The 19968-nt window shown below is 32.8% G+C and overlaps 1 protein-coding gene across 2 annotated transcripts in view; it reads right to left on the reverse strand.

Annotated features, from left to right (window-relative positions):
* The window catches only part of LOC124367328 (protein MCM10 homolog), a 29335-nt gene extending 16555 nt beyond the window's left edge, over window positions 1-12780 (reverse strand). The window contains exons 1-7 of one of the 2 annotated variants that reach the window (XM_046824061.1): window positions 12446-12780; window positions 9467-9899; window positions 8080-8239; window positions 6674-6828; window positions 4192-4284; window positions 2233-2401; window positions 284-528 (exon numbers count right to left, since the gene is read on the reverse strand). In XM_046824061.1, the coding sequence (XP_046680017.1) occupies window positions 284-528; window positions 2233-2401; window positions 4192-4284; window positions 6674-6828; window positions 8080-8239; window positions 9467-9899; window position 12446 (1256 nt within the window). In that variant the 5' untranslated portion in view covers window positions 12447-12780. The remainder of the gene's footprint in view (window positions 1-283; window positions 529-2232; window positions 2402-4191; window positions 4285-6673; window positions 6829-8079; window positions 8240-9466; window positions 9900-12445) is intronic. The other variant, XM_046824060.1, reaches the window with a different exon arrangement.
* Between the last annotated feature and the right edge of the window lie 7188 nt (window positions 12781-19968).

Raw genomic sequence — 19968 nt, forward strand, 5'->3', positions numbered from 1 at the left:
GTAATGTTTTTCTTTAGATTACAAATACATCAACCACCTAAAGGAAAATAATTGTATTGTAATATAGTTTGTATTTATATAATACATGACTGTTTACTATGTTCATGATAACGTTTATTGTACACCTGTGTATTTAATGACAAAAAAGCTTCTTGATTCTTGGTTCTATAGAGTTTTACAATTTTAATAATTATTTATTTCAATCAATTGACACTGTTCAATGTACAGAATGTGCAAACATAAATAAAGATTGTTGTCTATTGTCTATACACTGTCAACTTACTCCAAAGTCAGTGCACTCCGTGTGGCAGGAGAGCCTGTCAACTTTTGCAGTCGTTCGGCATCTTTCATCAACTGAACACGAGCTGACTGGACTTGGCTCGAAGGTTTTGCCATCGGCAGAGACTCAGGCCCAAAGCGACTCTCACATTTGTTGAATAGTTGGCTCAGACGAGTCTTGTCCTTCGCGATTTGCTTCCGGTTAGGCTTCGACTTGACAGCAGTGAAACTTTTTCCACCGTAAAACACCTTGAACAAAGCATTTGGAAATTAAGAATAATCCTGTAATCCTCAAATTTTAATAATTAATTAAAAATAATCTGAAAACGTGCTTATGGTACATGTTGTGAGGTAAGTTTTTTTCAATCCTTATATTCCGATTTATCATATTATGAGTTTTTCTGGATATTATAGAGAACTAGTCCAATCAGAATAGTATAATGTACACAATTTTCAAATGCCATAATACTTAGGCACCACTCAATATGAGTATGAATTTTGTGAGTGTATTAATTCTAATCACAAAATGGCCCAAGTAGATAAAATATACATTATAATTCGGTTATATTGACTCATACTCCATTATAACAATATAGACTAAAATGTAATTCCCAAAGTTCATTTGCGTGAGATAAATTTACCATCAACAAAATTTACAGTACATAGGTAATATCGGCAATAGCTATCCTACAGTAATAAAAAATAAATTAAACACAATACGTAGTTAACACATAAAACGCAAAACAAATAAAAACAAGTTGATTGGTTTGCCCAGATCGAACATTATTGGAGTATGTAGAAAACTGCAGAATAAAGTTTTGTCGTTGTTATCGCCGCTGTTACCACTATCATCAGTGTACCGTAATCGATGTTTGTACAGCTTTTTTCATTTTAAAAATTGAGTTAAATATGTAGTGTAACTTAAATTGCTGTTTCTACTCAGGAATTGGATTTTCTTTTCAAAAAGCTTTATTTTGTATTCCATGAATGTGTTCAATATTTCCCCTTTTTTGCACAAATCAAATATTTCAAGTATATTTTCAGTTTTATTTATTGAGGGATAATAAAACACAAGTTACTTGTAAGTGTTATGAAAAATCTATTGGAAGAAGTTGAAATCATTTTGCAAGACACATTAATTACTAGTGAAACAAAATGTCCTTTGGAGTTTCAATACAATTAGTAAGACCTTCCTGAATGAAGTAATTTTACTAATTATATCAATTTCTTCTTCTTCTTCTTCCATGGGACGGCCTACTGCCATGCACTTAAGCCTCAATGGCCTTTTGCGCACCCCGGAAGCACACCATGAGCCCTACCAGTCTATGATTTCAGCAGTTCCACAAACCGCTGAAAACAACCTATCAGGTCCTCCTGGAGAAATTCACCACCCTTGTCCAAACTACCAAAGATGGCATACCGCTTGGCTCTCTTGCTATTGTAGGACAATCAAAGAGCAAGTGTTCAGCAGTTTCCTCCTGCTCATCACACATTCTACAGAGCAGATCCTCCTGAAGGATGCTGACTCTGTGAAGGATGCTTCCTCAGGTGACCATGTCCTGTGATCAGACCTATAACCTGAGAAGACATCAATCTACTTAGTGAGAGAAGGTCAGATGCCACTCTGGAGGAAGGCGACTGTACTACAATTCTGCTCATTCTCATGCCCGGATGAGGCATCCATCTTCTCTATGTTCAGTGTGAACCCATTTCGAGACAACCCCAAAGGATTCACACCTTGGAACACTGCAGAACGGTTGAGGGCCTGTCATAATTGACGCTGAGCCCCGGTTGGCCAGGGCATCAGCTCTTTCATTCCCAGGGATCCCCTTATGACCAGGAATCCCAACAAACAGTTACATTGTTGATTCTGGCAAGGGAAGAGACACAACGAATAATTCAGTTTTTTGTTCGACACTGATAAAATCAAATGTTTATTTTCAACTGAAATACCTCGTTCTTGCCGAGAACTTTGTTTTTGAGTTCGTTCAGACCTCCTCCCCAGGACGCTTGGAGTTCAGCACGACCAGTGAACTTCCGGTATTCTTGCTTCACATGGTACACGCAGAATTCACATTGGTTCTTGTTCACAAAGGATGTGCAGGGCTCTCCATTCTTCTTTCTGAAAAGTGAAATGAGGTGATTTGTGAATAAAAATATTTCAAATACCTTTAAAGTCAACTATATGTCCTATAGATAAACCGCTAGCAAAGAAACCAGTGTAGAAGCAAATATCTGAGCAGCCATGCGCAGGAGGGGCCCCTCCAGTGGTGGGGAGTGGGTCAAGCATCTCCTCGTCTCTGTTTTATCAGCTGTGTGGATTGTGTCTCGCTCACGGCATTTTGTTTACACTGCAGCTACTTAACTATTCTATAAGTATATTGTATTTTGTGTGTAGGTCTATACAAGTGTACAATATTAATTGAACAGACTAAATTGCCATAGACGTATCCATGGAGCTTGTGTTTTGGTGTGAGGTTAGCCACTAAGTAGCAGTGGCCAGGTCAGGGGATAGAGCAAGCGGGCGAGTGACGAGCAGTGGTGGGGATACTGGGACAGGGCGGCATCACAGCGGCAGAGGGGTATTTACCTCACCCTGCGTGAATTAAAATCCCTCAGTCTCTTTTTGTAAACGGTTTACCTATAGGACGACATTTCTCATCTAATATCACCTTATTTTCAAATTCAATTTAATGTAGTAAAACAATGTAATAAAACTAATATGCATACCAATATGATATTAATTGTCAAAAATACAGTAGAAGTTGCTAAAAGTTTGTGCATATTTTGCAAGAAGCTACAATCATTGTGGCAACACGCAACTTCACTAAAATAACCTTTGTTCACCAAGTAGTTATTCAGGAAGCAGATTCGATTGGTACTATTGGAAAGACCATTATAAAATTATTCATAATCTGTCAATTAAAAATGCAAATATTTGGCACAATAATATATTTTAGAAACCAATTTCAGTAAAATTTTTATTTGACAAAAGTCGGATACATTGGACCGATGTAAAAGAGATGATTGAATTTGTTGTAAACATTGGTTTTTTTTCGTATTTAAATCAAATAGTAGCAGAAGAACTCTAGTTTACTATAGAGCAATCTACATTTGGGTTTAAGAATTCTAACAGCAGCTGATTTGTACACCTGATTCTCAGCTGTTCTTTGTCTGCTTCCGCCATTTTGAATCAGCCCATGGCCGTTACCATGGGGTATGGTTAGTATGGATACCAAGTGTAATTGTAATCTTGTTGTTTGTTGTGAATTAATAGAGTCCATTCCAAACACACTCAGAAAACATTTTAAACATGTTTCGTTCTTATTTTCTTACTTATTTTATAAACAATTGATTAAAACTAGGCATATAAAATTTTTTTGGATTTGTAAATATTATATAAAATCCAAACTTTGCAGAAAATAAGATAAATGTATTGTACATTTTTCCTGTTCAGTAACATATTTGTCATATTTTATATAATCTCAATTTGTCTAAAAATATTTAAGTATACTATTATTTGAGGCCAAAAGTAAAACTTTTTTATTAACTACAGTATATTTTACATTTCTGTATTGAATGTTAAAAAAAACAACATGGAATAGATGACTGTAATATTATTATTTTCTTCAAAACTTTACCTTTCATTTAAGTCTACATGATGATACACAAACAGTATTTTTAATGGATTTTTGAAAATATGATTGCATTATGCCTAAAACCTGCCTGTCACTGAGTAGTTTTTAATACTGCCAGGAGTTTCTGACCTAATAAGTAATTTAGTGCAGCAATTAATTAATGGGAAATTAAGAGATCAACAAGTGAATAATATTCTTCACAACACTGCTGTACTTATCCTTCACGTAAAACTTAAAGAACACTATTATCAGAGACAACTGAATCTTAACTTACCGTGCCTTACAGACTCCCAGATCCTTGGACTGGCCCCAAATCATGATTTGGTCAGGATTAAGCACGGACAAGGCAGCAATGTCGCGAGAGCTCCTGAACAACCCAACATAAGCATAACGGAGACATCAACAACACAGGGAAGTCGGGATGTGGAGGAAGGGTGGGGGGGGGGGGTAGCGACAAAGGAACTACACCTGTCCCAAAACACACACAAATTTATCTTCAAAAGTTGAACCATTTGTTACAGAAGACTTAAATAATAGATCTTGTGACTGTTTTGTTCATATAAAAATCTTGACTGATCAGATTTCTGAAATAACTGAAAATCAACGAGAGTTGCGTAAGCAGTTGGACATATTAAAAGCAGAAAATGCTCATCTTACCGCAACTATGGATAGCCATACCGAGGCTATTGGTGATATCTTAACAGGTAACAGTGATAAAGTTTCGTATTCAAGTGTCTTAAAATCTAATAAAAATCCCGTTGACTGTTTTTCATTGCTCTATGGTGGTGTAAAAAAACTTACCAAGAAAGTCTTATCAGGTTATGTATGAGTAAATACAGCGAATTCCTGTTATACCATGCTATGAAATACCAAAATTTTACGCAATCTGACTCAGATAAATTTTCAGGCATGACTTTAGATAGTACATTTCACAGAAATACAAATATAATAAACTGTGTTTTCGGCTGCATTGGTCATTGTCCGCTTGAAAACAAACTTTGTTTTAATAATTTTACAAAAAACACAATTTAATAAGTAATTTTTTTGTCTGAAATATAGTTTGGAAATATAGTTTGTATCGAGCAATTGGTACTTTGGTATTATCCGTAGAACACTGCTTCACTATCTACTACTAGTTATTACACAATATAAGTAGGTTTAGATTAGTTTATCATAAAAATGTTACTAGTAGTACCAAAGTTAAAGATAACTTTGACTCTACGAGCGCTCACGTAATCTGACCTTGAATTTGGGCACTATCTCGAGGGATGTTTTTATATTTTTGCAAAACTTAAACTTTGTTAAATTAAACATTTTCTATGTTTAATACATACGTATGTATTTACCTATGTATATCGTGTAGATATACGTTGATAATAAGTAGGAACAGAGTGGTTATACAGATTTCAACGTAAATACAAAAAAATTTCAATAAACACAAATACATAAACACATACGCATGCAAATCGTCTTAATTTAGGTATACATCACGGAAATATTTATACATAAAATATACGCACATTAGGTACAACAGATTTTTTCCATGCCGAACACCACTTAAATTTGTATCAAAAAGAGCAAAACTAAGTGAACTTTAAAGTACCTAATTCTTTTTATATCAGTAAAAGAAAAATATGATAGTGGATTTTGCTCCTAGCAAACACTAAATATTACTTTTAGAACTCTAGTATCACAAAGAAATTATACGTATAATTGGTATTAATTTATTTGATGTATTGCACAATCAAACAAACATGTTATATGTATATATTGCTCATGTCACTTGAAGGGACAAAATAAATTGGAAATGTAAATAATGCAATTTTGTCTCTCATTATTACGCTTTGCTTAGTTATCTATGTGTACAAGTGTTGTATTCTTAAACAATACATATTTCAAAAATTATAAAAAACTATATTTTTACAGTGTGGATTTCATGTTATAATTTATGTATTATAAACACCACCCAATGTTTTTTATAACTGATTGATTGCGAAGATTTATAACCAATTAACACATTGTTGTTGTCGATAAGTGCTCTTGCTTCGGAGCGGAGGTCAGGGCCTTGATGCTGGGGGCCTAGGGGGTATAGCCGTTGGCGGCTTTGGAGTTCAATTCAATTCAATTCAAAAAAAGTGTGGAGTGTGGTACTTAGGGCAATGGAATGCAAGTTCAATGAATGCGAGTGTGTCTTGTAATTTTACTGTAAATATGTATAAAGTTACATTAATTATTGATGCTTGTTTTTTAAGCTAAGGTTCATTTAATATATAATTTTAAATAAATGGATTTATTTTTAGTTATAAATGTATATATGTTAGTTTAATTCTTTTTAGGTTAAGTTGTAAAGAGGACTTTATAGCCCTAACTTTGCCTCTAATAAAGACATTTTTCATTTCATTGTTTTAGATTGCAATACATACTTTTACCAGCTCTGTTTCTAAAGTTGCAGTAATGAATTTCTAAGCTGACTAGATATAATTGAGATGTTAATGGCAGAAAAGCGATGGAAATCTAATGAATGCCACCACCCACAGATTCCCATATGTATGGATTGACTAAAAAATCTAACTCCATATAATGTTCATCGCCATATTCTCTTAAAAAATGCAATAATTTTTTTTTCCACAAAAGATTTCGGGAGGCAAATAATGATAAACGCTCTAACGTGTTAGATGTTCAAAAATAGGTGAAATGTGAAAAATAATGCACGCAATGCGAAATTCTGTTTAGAAAACAGGTCACAGACCACTTACTCTTTATTATCAAGCAGAGTTGCATTCAGAATCCCAACTACGATGTGTGTACTGGTCTTCCACAGCTCTTTGTACGCTTTACCAAAGAGGAAGACAGACACAGTGGTGAGTCCCTCCCTTAAATCGCTAAGCGTCCAGCAAGCATAAGGGTTGCCCTGCAACAGGTTCAATCTGTCAGAATGATTTTTCAATTCAATTCAAAATTTCTTTATTCATCAAGACACAGGTGTACGTCAAACTTACTCAAATTTATACAATACATGGGCAATAAATTAGAGAAACTTAAATACTTTAATTAAAACATTAGTAAACCAAACTATCAACCCATTAGACAAAAAAAACTTTCCAATGAATAAATAAAGCAAAGATGTCTTATTTAACCACACGAAGTTAGAGCTAAAAAGCTCTCTCTAACACTTAACATGGGGACCAACGGCTCAAAGGTGACTTCCGAACCACCACCAACAGCCGGGCTGCTTGCAAGGACAGGATCGCTCAGCGGTCACCCATCCAAGCAGCAACCACGCTCAACGTTGTACCCACTACACTACGCCATTGGCAATTAGCCAATAGGCTTTCCAATTAGAAATGTTTTAATTTTATTTTGAATATGTTTTGGTTTTCTATGTTTTTTTTAACTCACATGGCAAATTATTTAGAGAAACTTAATTCCTACATAGCTAGGTTTCTTGGCATACAGTTCTAGTCTATGACTATCATAAACTAGTTGCTGAATGTTTCTTATGTAATAACTGTGGAAACTCCCCATTTTGGGGTAGTTGGTCTAAATTGCCCTTAATATGAATTATCAACTGACAAAAGTACAATCCATAAACAGTACAAAATCCTAATGATCGGAAATGTTCTTTTACAGAATCCTAATTTTAATATTATTCTAATGACCTTTTTTTGTAAAATTAAAATTTAATTTAATTTAATGTTTGGTGTTTCGCCATATTGGGATAGCCCAAATATATGAGATTCCACAAAAGCAAAATAAATTTATTTCAACACCCTCCACAATTATAAAACATTGAACTCAAATTAAACCTACCAAGACAACGTTTTTGTAACTAACAACTACCACGCTTAGATGTTAACTTTTGGGTTGATAACAAAAATATATATTTAAGCTATATATATATATATATATATATCTCTGCTTGAATAGTTAACATGCAACAAATCTAATTTTCCGGATGACTCATACAATGCAAATTTACTCTCGGTTTTTGATTCCAAGTATGGGAACTGAGTTTGAGTTCCGGCATTGTCAATCAAATTAGTCATTGGACCCAAACCTGAGTGGGATCAGTCATTTAACTTTATACCTTTTAATACTCATGGTTTCACCCAAAATTTGAGTTAACTCAGTTGAAACGTGACAATCTACAGAATAAACTGACCTTTTGAGAGGTTTTGATGAATTTAGACACAATAACGCCGGCGAGCACCCAGTCGCTGGATTTCTCACCGGTTTGGATGTGTTTCACGAGCTTGCTGAATGTGACAGGAGTTTTGCCGACCATTCTCTCCTGTAGAACCTGAGACGATACCAAGGGATTTCTGTAAACAAACAGATGTGGAAATATAAATGTTTCACTAATGTCTCAAATCAATCATGGTCAAAGTATTTGGCAGTGGAAATTATATTCTTGGAAATCATACAAGAGGAATATGTTCAAACTGTTATAAAACAGTTTGTACCAGACACAGAGTCATAAATTTTGACTTGCCTTGAAAACATCAAAAGCAAATGCAGATGGTGTTGTAAACAATTTAAATTTTTTTCTAATTCAAGCACTTCCTTCTTTGACAGATATGATTAAAATGGTGCTCATTATATCATAAGTATCCCATTTGTATACTCATGTTGGAGATTTATTAATTGCACAAATAATTACTGATCTTGGACATAATACTAAACAATAATTCACTTAACAATAATGTCATTTGCGTTTCTATTACATTCGGAATAACTCATACAGTGGTGCTTAAATAAGGCAAGATGGGCCATGTTTTTAATCTTTAAAGGCTGTTACAACAAAAATACTGTCCGTAAAGTAAGATCTAACCAAGTTAATTGTCAAAATTTTAAGAGGTTAATTTATATTCAACATTGAGAGGAAATATACAGTGTTCCATAAAACTTGTAATTAATTACAAGCTAGGTGCCATATTGGAAAATGGCAGTAAAATTTGGAATTCTACATTCATACTTTTAATTAGCACTAAAAAGTAGGTGAAATTCCCCATTTAAACCAATATTCTTTGTATGTTTTCTCTGGTAAAAATTCATCCCCAACATACTCTCCCCCATATTTACATTACTGATTCAAAAAATGAATATAAACAGGTTGAAAAGCTGCAGTCTTATTCATTCACACTTTTAATCTCAAACCTTGCTTTTAATATCCTTTAGACTTGAGCTGAAGTCACCATATTCATAGAAGTCCTAAGGTTCTATATCTCCCTTTCATTTCTTATGTGTCATTATAATAAATCCGACAAGCCAAGAAAAAGTGGTGTCAGACAAAAAAGTGGGCCCAATTAATAAAAAACCAACTACAAACATTAAAAACTATTGGTCAACAAAATGTGTTAGTTAATGAGTTTTCTGAATCTCCAGACTTAAAAATCTGATCTTAATTTTATAAAATTAACCAAAATTTAAACACTCAAGTGAACAAGAAACAATAAATACAACATTATAAATTTGTAAGGTATACTAGGAGTTATTATGTAATGAGTTTTTATTTAGATATACAAGTTTCCTAAAATTTTATAACTTACATGATTCGAATTCCAAAGAAAGGATCACTATAAATGTCCTTACTAGCAGCAGTCTTTGGTAGCACTGGTGGGCTTGAACTCAAAGAAGCCAATGTTGTCTTCTTTGTCTTCCACGATGGACTTTCAAAATAGTTAGTAGAAGAATTTGACTGCTTTTTCAGCACATTTTTAATAGTCCGGCCTGCTTCAGTATAGGTTTGGTTTTCAGTATACTTGTTGTCCTCATCGTCTGAAGAATCTGTATCGCCATTGTGAATCTCACTCTTTGTGTGGAATTTAGGATGTTCAATAATAGATTTTGCTGGAGTTTTATTGACTTTTTTGGAACGAACTGTGCCTGGCTGGTCACATGGTTCATGCACGTTGGCCGGCTCTTCCAACGTATCAGACTCAAAAAGTTTTGACAGCTCCTCCAAATCATTTTCAAAATCCACTGCAACAATTGCACAATACGTTAATCAATAAGCTATTACAATACAGTTGTATGCCCTAAAAGATAAGTTTAAATTAGTTGAAAAGTAGACGTATCTCCTTAAATTGCTATATTATTAAAGCAAGTTTTGGGACACACTTTGAATACAACCTAATTTTAATAGGCAAGAATTTTATTGTCTTTAATCACAATTGTGCAATGGACAATGTCATATTGGATTATAGGAAATAATTAACAACCTAATGATTACCTATAAATATAAAATAGTCAACAATACAAACAGGTCTTCAAAAGTAATAATAAAATAACAATAAACTCTATAACTAATTTAACATATAAAGAAACACATAATTAACATGTTAGAAGTCGTACTTTTTGAGAAATCAAAATTTTTAATTTGTTTTTTCAAAAAAACGTTTTATGACAAAGTACGTTGTGTTGTACAATAAAAGAAAGAGCATTTAAAACTGGGTAAAATGACACTACTCCCGTCTTTCTAACTTGATTAGGAGAACAGTTATGGTGATTTCAAAAAAGTGTTGGTTCCTGTTTTTTTTTTTTTTTTTTTTGTTGAGGAACTTTATAGCCGTAACTTTGAATCCGTTTGAAATATTTTGGGTGAAAGTGGCAATTTTCCTTATCTATTTGAAGACTACCTTCATACCAAATTTCATTAAATTCTGAAGTGGTCATGTTTATACCCTGTGTTGCGGGTTTCTCACCTGATGGCAAAGAACAAAAACCATCAATCAATAAATTTAAAACATTTTAAGTCTGATCACAAATGTTTGAGAAATCTAAAAATATCATGAGACGAAACGTACACTGGACAGGCTGTTTTAGACAAAGATCTTTACCAAATCAGTTCATACCACTAGACAAACATAACTTCCTCAATCTTGAAAACTATCTTAAAGTGAAGAAAAAACTTCATTTTCTATTATATTTACAATAAAGCCGCCTAACCATAACACCCATGCTCTAAATGGGTGGCCTCCATTTAATTTAAAGCACCAAGAGAATTACATTTTGTTTAGTATATTTTTTAATTAGCCCTACTATTTTTAGGTTATTTCATTTTACCAACACTTGTATTGGTTTTAAAAATCATTAAAAACATTCACTTAATATATTTTAATAGCTTTATCTATATAAAAATGTAAGTTGATATAGAAATGTTGGGAAATTACCACAATATTAAATATTATCATTAGCTACTTGAATAACAACACAGTTATTAAAAAAGTACAATTGTTGGAGTCTTAAAAGGATCAAACTGATAGATACAATTGATGACATAATTCAATGTCCACAAAGAAATTTATTCTTACCAAAATCAACATTTAATCAATTCCTGAACATAACATTATGCCATAATCTACTTCAAATCTTATAACAGCTTGATGCTATTAAATTCATAATTATTTTCACATTAATATTTTTCAAAAAATGTTAATAATACAGACGGGTAGGGTACGATAAGCGGACCTGGTTTTTTATATCGAAGAATATAGTCATCGATACCTAATATTCGCATCTCAAATCCTAGACTATCAATCGATATAAAAGTACCTATATAGCCCTCAATAACAATCACATGTTTTAAATTAAAATATGAATTTAATATTTACAGTGAACAAACAAATTATTATAACCAAAATTAGGAAAACTGAAGATGACCATATTTACTCCTCTCACAGTTACAGTTGTTTCTTTCCCACAAATTACACATAATGGGTTTTTCGGTACGAGTCCAACATGTTGAAGCCACGAAAAAGCAACGTCGTGTAGTTTTCTAAAATTGACTGCCATTTTTAATAATCAGAATTACTTATGTAAAATTGAAATATTATCCTATGTGTATTATTTTAGAGTGTTTACAGCCGTTGATATAGATTATTTAAGTTAATAGTTCAAAATAATTGATTATATCGATGGTTATGATTAAGTAATATCGTTTGCCAATTTCGATATAAAAAAACCGGGTCCGCTTATCGTACCCTACCCATGCAGACATGCAAAAACAGCTCAACATAAACATTGGAATGTGTTTTAGATTAACATATTGTCTGTATAATCCTGACTATCCTAAAGTCGCAGTGAATGGGTTAAGCTGAAGAAATACAAAATAACTTATGGCTTATGTGTTTCACATTTCATTACATCCAAACATATGAAAAAATGTGTTTACATACACAACATTGTAGATTAGGAATCCGGTTATCCATGAAAAACATTTCAACTGTAACCTATCATTGGACTTGACAATAGTAGGGCTACAATAATGAAGGCCTATGTCTTATACATTTATCTTAATATTAAAAAGGATTACGCTGTATCAATGTTATTTTTACTAGGCCTAATAATGGTATTAACTTTAAATTGTGAAGTTAGGCTACTTACTACTAATCCTGATAAAAATTATATCTGTTGATAGTTAATTTTAAAAAATTAGTAGGGTAAGAAATAGTCTAAGAAAATTATATGAATAAAAGTCTAGATAAAGAGGAATTTGTATTTCTTAAGGTTAGGTCCAGTATACTTACTTGTTTTTTGTTCCTTGATAAAAATGTTAAAAAATGCTAGGGCTACAGAAATTTAATTAATCATAATCATCTAGTATCATAGAAGAGTATGAACGAAACTCTTAATCCTTTTTGTATGAAAGCACCTTGTTCTTGTTAAATGAATGATAATATAAGAAAATTTAAAAAATTGTGTTTTATTTCATCACAACTAAAAGTACAACAAAATAATCAAACAACAATAAAAACGTGTTTAATTTGTCTAATCATTCATAAATATAACACAACACTAACTAAAATCTAAATAAATAGTAAATAAACCAATTTTAAAAAAATTAAGGACTTAACCAAACAGCAAGTGAAATTGAGAAACATTGAATGAATATGAAACAGCCGATAGCCGACATGGCTTTGTAATTGCGGGTTGGCGGGAAATAACATTTTCATCTTTTTTCTGTTTCATCGTTTAGCTGTCTTTGATTGACCATATAACAATGCGCATCTAGATCAGATCAGAGGTGAGAAGCCATGATGGAGCGGAAGGTCGACTTTCAGAATGACGAGGATGCATGAACATAAATGTTCATGTGAAGCTGAATTTGTTGATGTACAGAGTATTAAAGGACCGAGTGGATAGTTATATGAGAGCGACATGATTTGTATCTAACCCCATTGTTGTATTTGTTAGTTTAATTCGTTTTATGTGTGACATTTATTGACGTGACAACGTCTTAAATTAGGTTGCGGCTCGGAGTCACTCATGAAAAAGTGTAACGCCCGGTAACGTTACGATGCCCGTCCAGTGGGTCCGCCGCACGGGATCCGCACGGGATAAAGCAGATAACTGTGGGTCCGCCGCACGGGATAAAGCAGATAACTATGTTTATTCGTGAAAATGTGGAGTGCTTAGATTCGTCATTTACAACAACTACAACAATAAAGGTAAATAATTGTACACTGATATTTCATGATCGTAAACTATGATTGATTGATTAATTGTTAGATTGGCACAAAAGTTGAGAAACTGAGTTTATAGGTTATGTCATACTATTGACAAATGTTGATAGTGTTAAGTAAATTATTAGTTTAAATCACTCTGCAATCAATCGTAATTCAGTCGATTGAGAAGAAACAGCGCGTATTGCTAGTCAAACATTTAAAATAACAAATTATAACCTCTAACATGTCATAACAGTGCGACCAAACAAACGAACTAAACCGACCAATCACCACGCGCGGAGTTAGAATTTAACTGTGTTTAGCAAGAATTTCAAATTCCAATTTTAGTAAATGTTTTATTCAACTTTACCATTTACAATAACAAATTTTAATTAATTTCAAATTATGTACAATGTTTTAGTAAACAAAATATATTTCTATAGTTAAAATTTGTGCAATTTTTATTTTCATTCAATTCCTTGTTCCTATTGTGCAATTTAATAATATTCATATCAATAAATATTCTACCGAGAAAAAGACGTTGTCACGTAAAATCTTCGCCCGTAAAACCGGCTTTACAGGCAACCATAATTTTTTTTAAGTAAATTGTGTTTTATTGACTTAACACCCCAGTACAAGCGTAGTTTTGTGACACCATCTATCCAGTGAACAATGGTCAACGATTAAGTCTGCAAGTATTTAACTACGTAAGTATCGTGAAAGGTCAACTCCCAGTGACTAATTCCAAAATTAAGAGTTTTCAAGGCTATTCGAGAGTTCAATAGTTCTCTATTTGTACATTGCCAGCAAGGTTGGTCAAGAATTCTTTTAAATATGAAATGAAATTAAATATATGCCTTTATTTAAGAGGCGGAGTTAGGGCTATTTAGCCCTCTCTACCACTCAACCTTACATAACACACACACACACACACACACACACACACACACACACACACACACACACACACACACACACACACACACACACACACATTCAATATATATATGTACATTGAATGTTGACCTTAACTATTTTAAATTAAAATAAATGCTTAAAAAATTAACCAAAATATACACATACTATTTAATAATTAATTAAATATCAAACTTATTACCTTAATAAGTAGAAACATTACAAACAAAGTTAAATTAAAACTTAAATTAACAGTTTACTTTTTAAAGAATTTATCTTTATTGCTACATTAATTCGCTAAACACACAGCTTGACTATAAACACTCCACGAGCACCACCACCCGTCACCCATACAGACCGCCCAGCAAACAAGTAATTGACCTTTGCCCCAAAACGAGCTCGACCTTCTATAATACGGATATTATCAGAAAGAGAGTTCCAGAGGCAACATGCCTGTACAGTGAACGGCTTACTGAAGAAGTTCGATCGATGAACAGGAATTGACAGTAACGTGGATCCCCTTCTCGTAGGTCGTTCACTTATATCGGAAATAAATTTGAAATTTTCGGACAGGTAAACAGGTTACTTGTTTTTGATAACTGAATGTAGAGTTGAAAGAATGTAAAGTTGTTGAGGTTTCATAAGCGATAGCTGTTTGAAAAATGGAGTCACATGCTCATAACGTCTAAGATTGAAAATAAATCTGATACAATAGTTTTGAGCACGTTGAAGCCTGTCCGAAAGCTCAACAGTCATGTCATTGATCACAGCGTCACAGTAGTTGAAGTGTGGCAGTATGAGAGTTTTAATCAGCATAACTTTGACACTGAACGGTAGATATAAAGCAAAACGTTTTAAACTGTGAATGCCAGTAAATACTCTATTACACGTTACCGTAACCTAGTCATTCCGCATAAGACTTGAGCTCGTAGTAAGGCCAAGGGTTTTCAATTTGTTTTGAAAATTTAGTACGTAGTTATTAAGTTTAAGTTTTGGTACAACGTTGAAGTCCAAACGGTCGATCAATCTTGGGTTTCCCAATACCATTGCCTGCGTTTTGTCTTCATTTAATTTCAGACCATGTTTAATTGCCCAACAAGCAATTGATTCAATGTATTGATTGAGTAGAACCATAAACGTGTTCAATTCATCAAGCGAACAGTGTACGTAAATTTGTAAATCATCGGCATAAAGATGAAACTTAGAGTGTCGTATAATAGATGTGACGTCATTAATGTAAAGTGAGAACAATGGGGGTCCAAGAACGGAGCCCTGCGGAACACTCCGTGTTACGGTTTTCCATTCAGGTATTGTTTCCCCTTCTTTGATACATTGCTGTCGCCCAGTAAGATACGATTTGACCCAGATAACACACCCATCGGAGAAACCATACTTCTTCAATTTGATGAGGAGAAGGGGATAATAAACACAGTCGAAGGCTTTGGAAAAGTCAAAAAGCAGTAAAATGGTGATTAGTCTCTTGTCCATTGCCAATCTAATATCATTGGTGATTTTAATTAGGGTTGTGATGGTCCTGTGATTAGGACTGAATCCAGACTGGCATTTAGATAAGATGTATATACTGGAAACTGTTATGATGGTTAGATCAAATTTTGACAAATTACCCCGATTGGGGTCAAATCACAACTACTTTACTAGAAATAGAAATCAATTGGCAGTACATAAACATGCATTGGAATTTCATTATAAAAAACCTAGCTCGGCAGGTATTAAATTTATAAGCCAAGTCCCTAGGAATTTATTTAACATAGAAAATGATTTATTGTTTAAAAAACATTTTAAAAAATTTTTGACAGATAAGGCTTTGTATTCATTTGGAGAATATATGGACACATAGGATATAATCAAATAAAACATGTAAGATGATGCCATTCCTTATTTGTATAAATTCAAATGTAATTGTACAAATAATATGAATAAAGTTAATTTGAACTTGAACTTGAACTTGAATGTTATAGGTATCCAGATAAGGTGAAATTTGTTGATGTACTACTCTTTCAAGGCATTTGGAGAAACAAGGGATTATCTTTCTATTACTCCATGGAATATGAAAGATGTTCGACTGTCTGAATGTACGTATACTGGTGTCCCGAAAACAGTGAAGAGCTGTTTTAAATTAGCTATGACGGTTGCCAACGAAACATCTGTACAAGAGAATGTAAAAGTAAACATTGACAATGAGATAGCGATCTTTACTTACGTAAGGCAGGGGTCCTTTGAAATCTAAGTAAAGTCTTAACCAGTAAAGCCTTAAAAGGAGATATATCCTTAACGAGTAAACCTTCATGGCGTAAATCTTGGTTTGATAGAAGTACAAACATTACACGACGCTATTGCACGCAGTATCACTTCCAAAGAGAAAGTTACGTTTTTATTTATTTTATTTATTTTGACTTATAAATAGCTACAGGTCATCAGTTACCTAAATTAGCTATATTAAATAAAACAAAAATTAAACAAAAATTATACTATCCTCTAACCTAAGTGCAGTGCAAAATTACAAATAAATTAATAATTATACTAGCTCAAAAAAACAAAATGAACGATGTTATTCTTAACAATAGAGGAAAAAAAAACGTTCACCTTGAAAATAAATACATGCACAACATCTTAAAATTATATAAGAATTAAATTGAAAGAGCAAAATGAAACACTTCTAAACAAATAATATCTAGATTGGTTACATGAATAACATACAAAAAAATCCTACAAATAATCCAAAAACTTAACTTATTGGTAAGAATACTAAGAATTAAACAGATTTTTACAGCTTTTCGAGTAAAAGTCTCAAACTAAAGGTTTTAATTTTCCAATAAAATCTTTTGCACTTCCTAAATGTAAATCAATATAAGAATGGTTGTTATTATAATAAATCTAAAACTCCTAAACAAAGAAAAATAATAATGGCTGATTGTGTTACATCTAGGAATAAAAAACAATATTTTGGACCTTGAATGAAACTTAGGGACATAAAAGTTTATATTTTTAAGTAAATGTGAACTATCAATTCAGGTTATTTAGTAATTTAAATAAAAAAGATAGATTAAAAATTAGTCTTCTTGCTGAAAGTTTTTGAAAATTAAATAAATTTCTTAAAGAATCAGTGGGGAAATTTCTATACACATATGTGTTGTGTTTTTTTAGATACAAATATCTTAAAAATTTATTTTGAATAATTTCAACGGACTGAATATTTGTTAATGTATAGGGTTCCCAAATAATTGAACAGTATTCCAATCCACTTCTAACAAAAGAAAAATATAAGGATTTGATTGCGTCAATGGATGAAAAAATATTTTGCATTCCTCATAACAAAACCTAGCATTTTGTAAGCCTTACTGATGGTAACGTCTAAATGTTTGTCGAACTTAAAAGAAGAATCAAACATAACTCCTAGATCTTTAATTTCTTTCAGATTTTCCAGTTTGTACCCATTTATAAAATAATTAAAAGTTCTACCCTTTTTTGATCTGGAGTAAGTCATGCAGAAACATTTTTTTACATTTAAATGTAACCTATTACAGTTTACAACCATTCAAAAAGGTTATCCAGAGATTCTTGCAAGAGTTTAGAATCATACTCATTGTAAATTGGTCTGTATAGTTTTAGATCATCAGCATAAAGAAGCGGTTTTGAATTCTGTAACTCTTCAGGAAGGTCATTCATAAAAGCTATGAATAAAAGCGGTCCCAGGTTAGACCCTTGAGGCACACCTGAAGCACTTAAATACTGTTTTGATTTTTAAATTTGATATTGATACATATTGTAATCTATTTTTGAGGTAAGACTCAATAAAAAGTACAAATCCATTGTTAAATTCGAACTTTAACAGCTTCCTTAACAGAGGAGTCATGATTGACCTTATCAAAAGCTTTGGCAAAGTCCGTATATATTACATCTACCCTTCCACCATTGTCTAATTCAGCAGAAATATCCAAGGAAAACTCCATTAAATTTGAAACAACTGAGCGACGTGGGAGAAACCCATGCTGCTGAGCTGACAGTCTACCTTTAATATTTGTATATATATGTTTGTAAATTAACAGCTCAAAAAACCTTGGCAAATGAATTTAATAAAGATATTGGACGATAATTTTCTACGTTTTCAGCTTGGCCTGACTTAAGACAGGAACAACCTTTGCTTCTTTCCAACGTTGGGGAAAATTAAAACTTGAGAAGGACAAATTAAAGAGATAGCACAGTGGTTCTGCTAAAACTTCTCCACAACCTTTTACAACATTATGAAGGAATATTGTCAGGACCTGAGGACCTATTTGATTTCATTTCATTGATAGCTTCTATGACATCTGATACCGAAAAAACTTTCTTTATTTCTTTACATAAGACAGTTGGGTTGTATTGAGTTTTGCAAGTCATAAGCAGAAGAATTCTGGTCAAACACCGAAGAGAAATATGAAGCAAAAGCATTTGGGACATCCTGGCTTACTCACTGCATTATTTTTTATATTTCAGTCAGCTTGACCTAAATTATAACATGAATTGCGCTTGGAGCTAATGTAGTTCCAAAATTACTTTGGGTCAGTCTTTATTCTTTCTTCAACAAAAGATAAATAATTTTTATGAGAAATCTGAATCATCGTTTTAAGTTTAGTTCTGAGATGTGTTTAAACATTATATCATGGTATTTGGAATATTTTTCTCTTTTTGGACAATCTGTTCTTCAGTTTAATGTTCTTAATTATTTCATTTGAAAACCAAATAGGATACTTTGTATTTCTACAATTGCGTTTTTTAGGCACAAACTGATCGATACATGAGAACACTGTGTTGTAAAAATAAATCTACTGCTTCATCGATGTCTTTAGTCCTAAACAATGAACTCCAGTCACTATCTCTAAACGCACAGTAAAGTTGGAAAAAAAATTTTGCATTGTTAAAAGAGTAGTATTCAATTGAAATCTGTTGTACTTGAGGGATTTAATTTGGGTACTGTATGCTGAGTAAAGGGACTATCAAAAACTAATGGGGGGTGATGAACATCAACTGTCACTAGTGGATTATTTGTGTGTTCGACCGTAAGTTTATTGTTACTTAAAACCAGATCTAGCGTTACGTTATTTGAATTGCAAATATTATTATACGAGTTTAAGTTATAAAAATGTCATTAAGTTGTGAATAGTTTTAGAAATAAATTGAACCAGTCAACAAGTTATATAATGAATTCCATTAATTTCAGTAATGTTAAAATCCCCCAATATAATAATTTTTCCGTCAAACATATCAGTAATACTATAAAGCTCAGAACAATAATCATAATATAATTGCTGCGTACTGTTTGGAGGAAAATAAACGACGTTTATGTAAAGAGCGTGATGTGAGTGCGGGCGGCGTCCAACTCGAGTAAACACCTGTGTGACACATTAACACGTGAAGCTCTTTTAAAGTTGGGAGGGATTATGAATTGCAGACCATATCGTAGAGAAAGCATCAGCTGCCGCACTATCAGAACCTAGTCTATAAAAAATGACGTACTGAAAACATAACAGTTCCAATCTCCATTGCCTTATTTTCTCATTCTCCACTTTGCCATGGTGATTGTTATCAAACGTCAATAAATACCACAGACCTCTGCTCTGTTATCAGTTTTATGTAATTACCGATAAGATAATAATGCCTCCATTTACGCAAACCATCAACTTGAACCAATC

This window comes from Homalodisca vitripennis, chromosome 8 (assembly GCF_021130785.1).
Source record: "Homalodisca vitripennis isolate AUS2020 chromosome 8, UT_GWSS_2.1, whole genome shotgun sequence".
Taxonomy (NCBI): Eukaryota; Metazoa; Arthropoda; class Insecta; order Hemiptera; family Cicadellidae; genus Homalodisca; species Homalodisca vitripennis.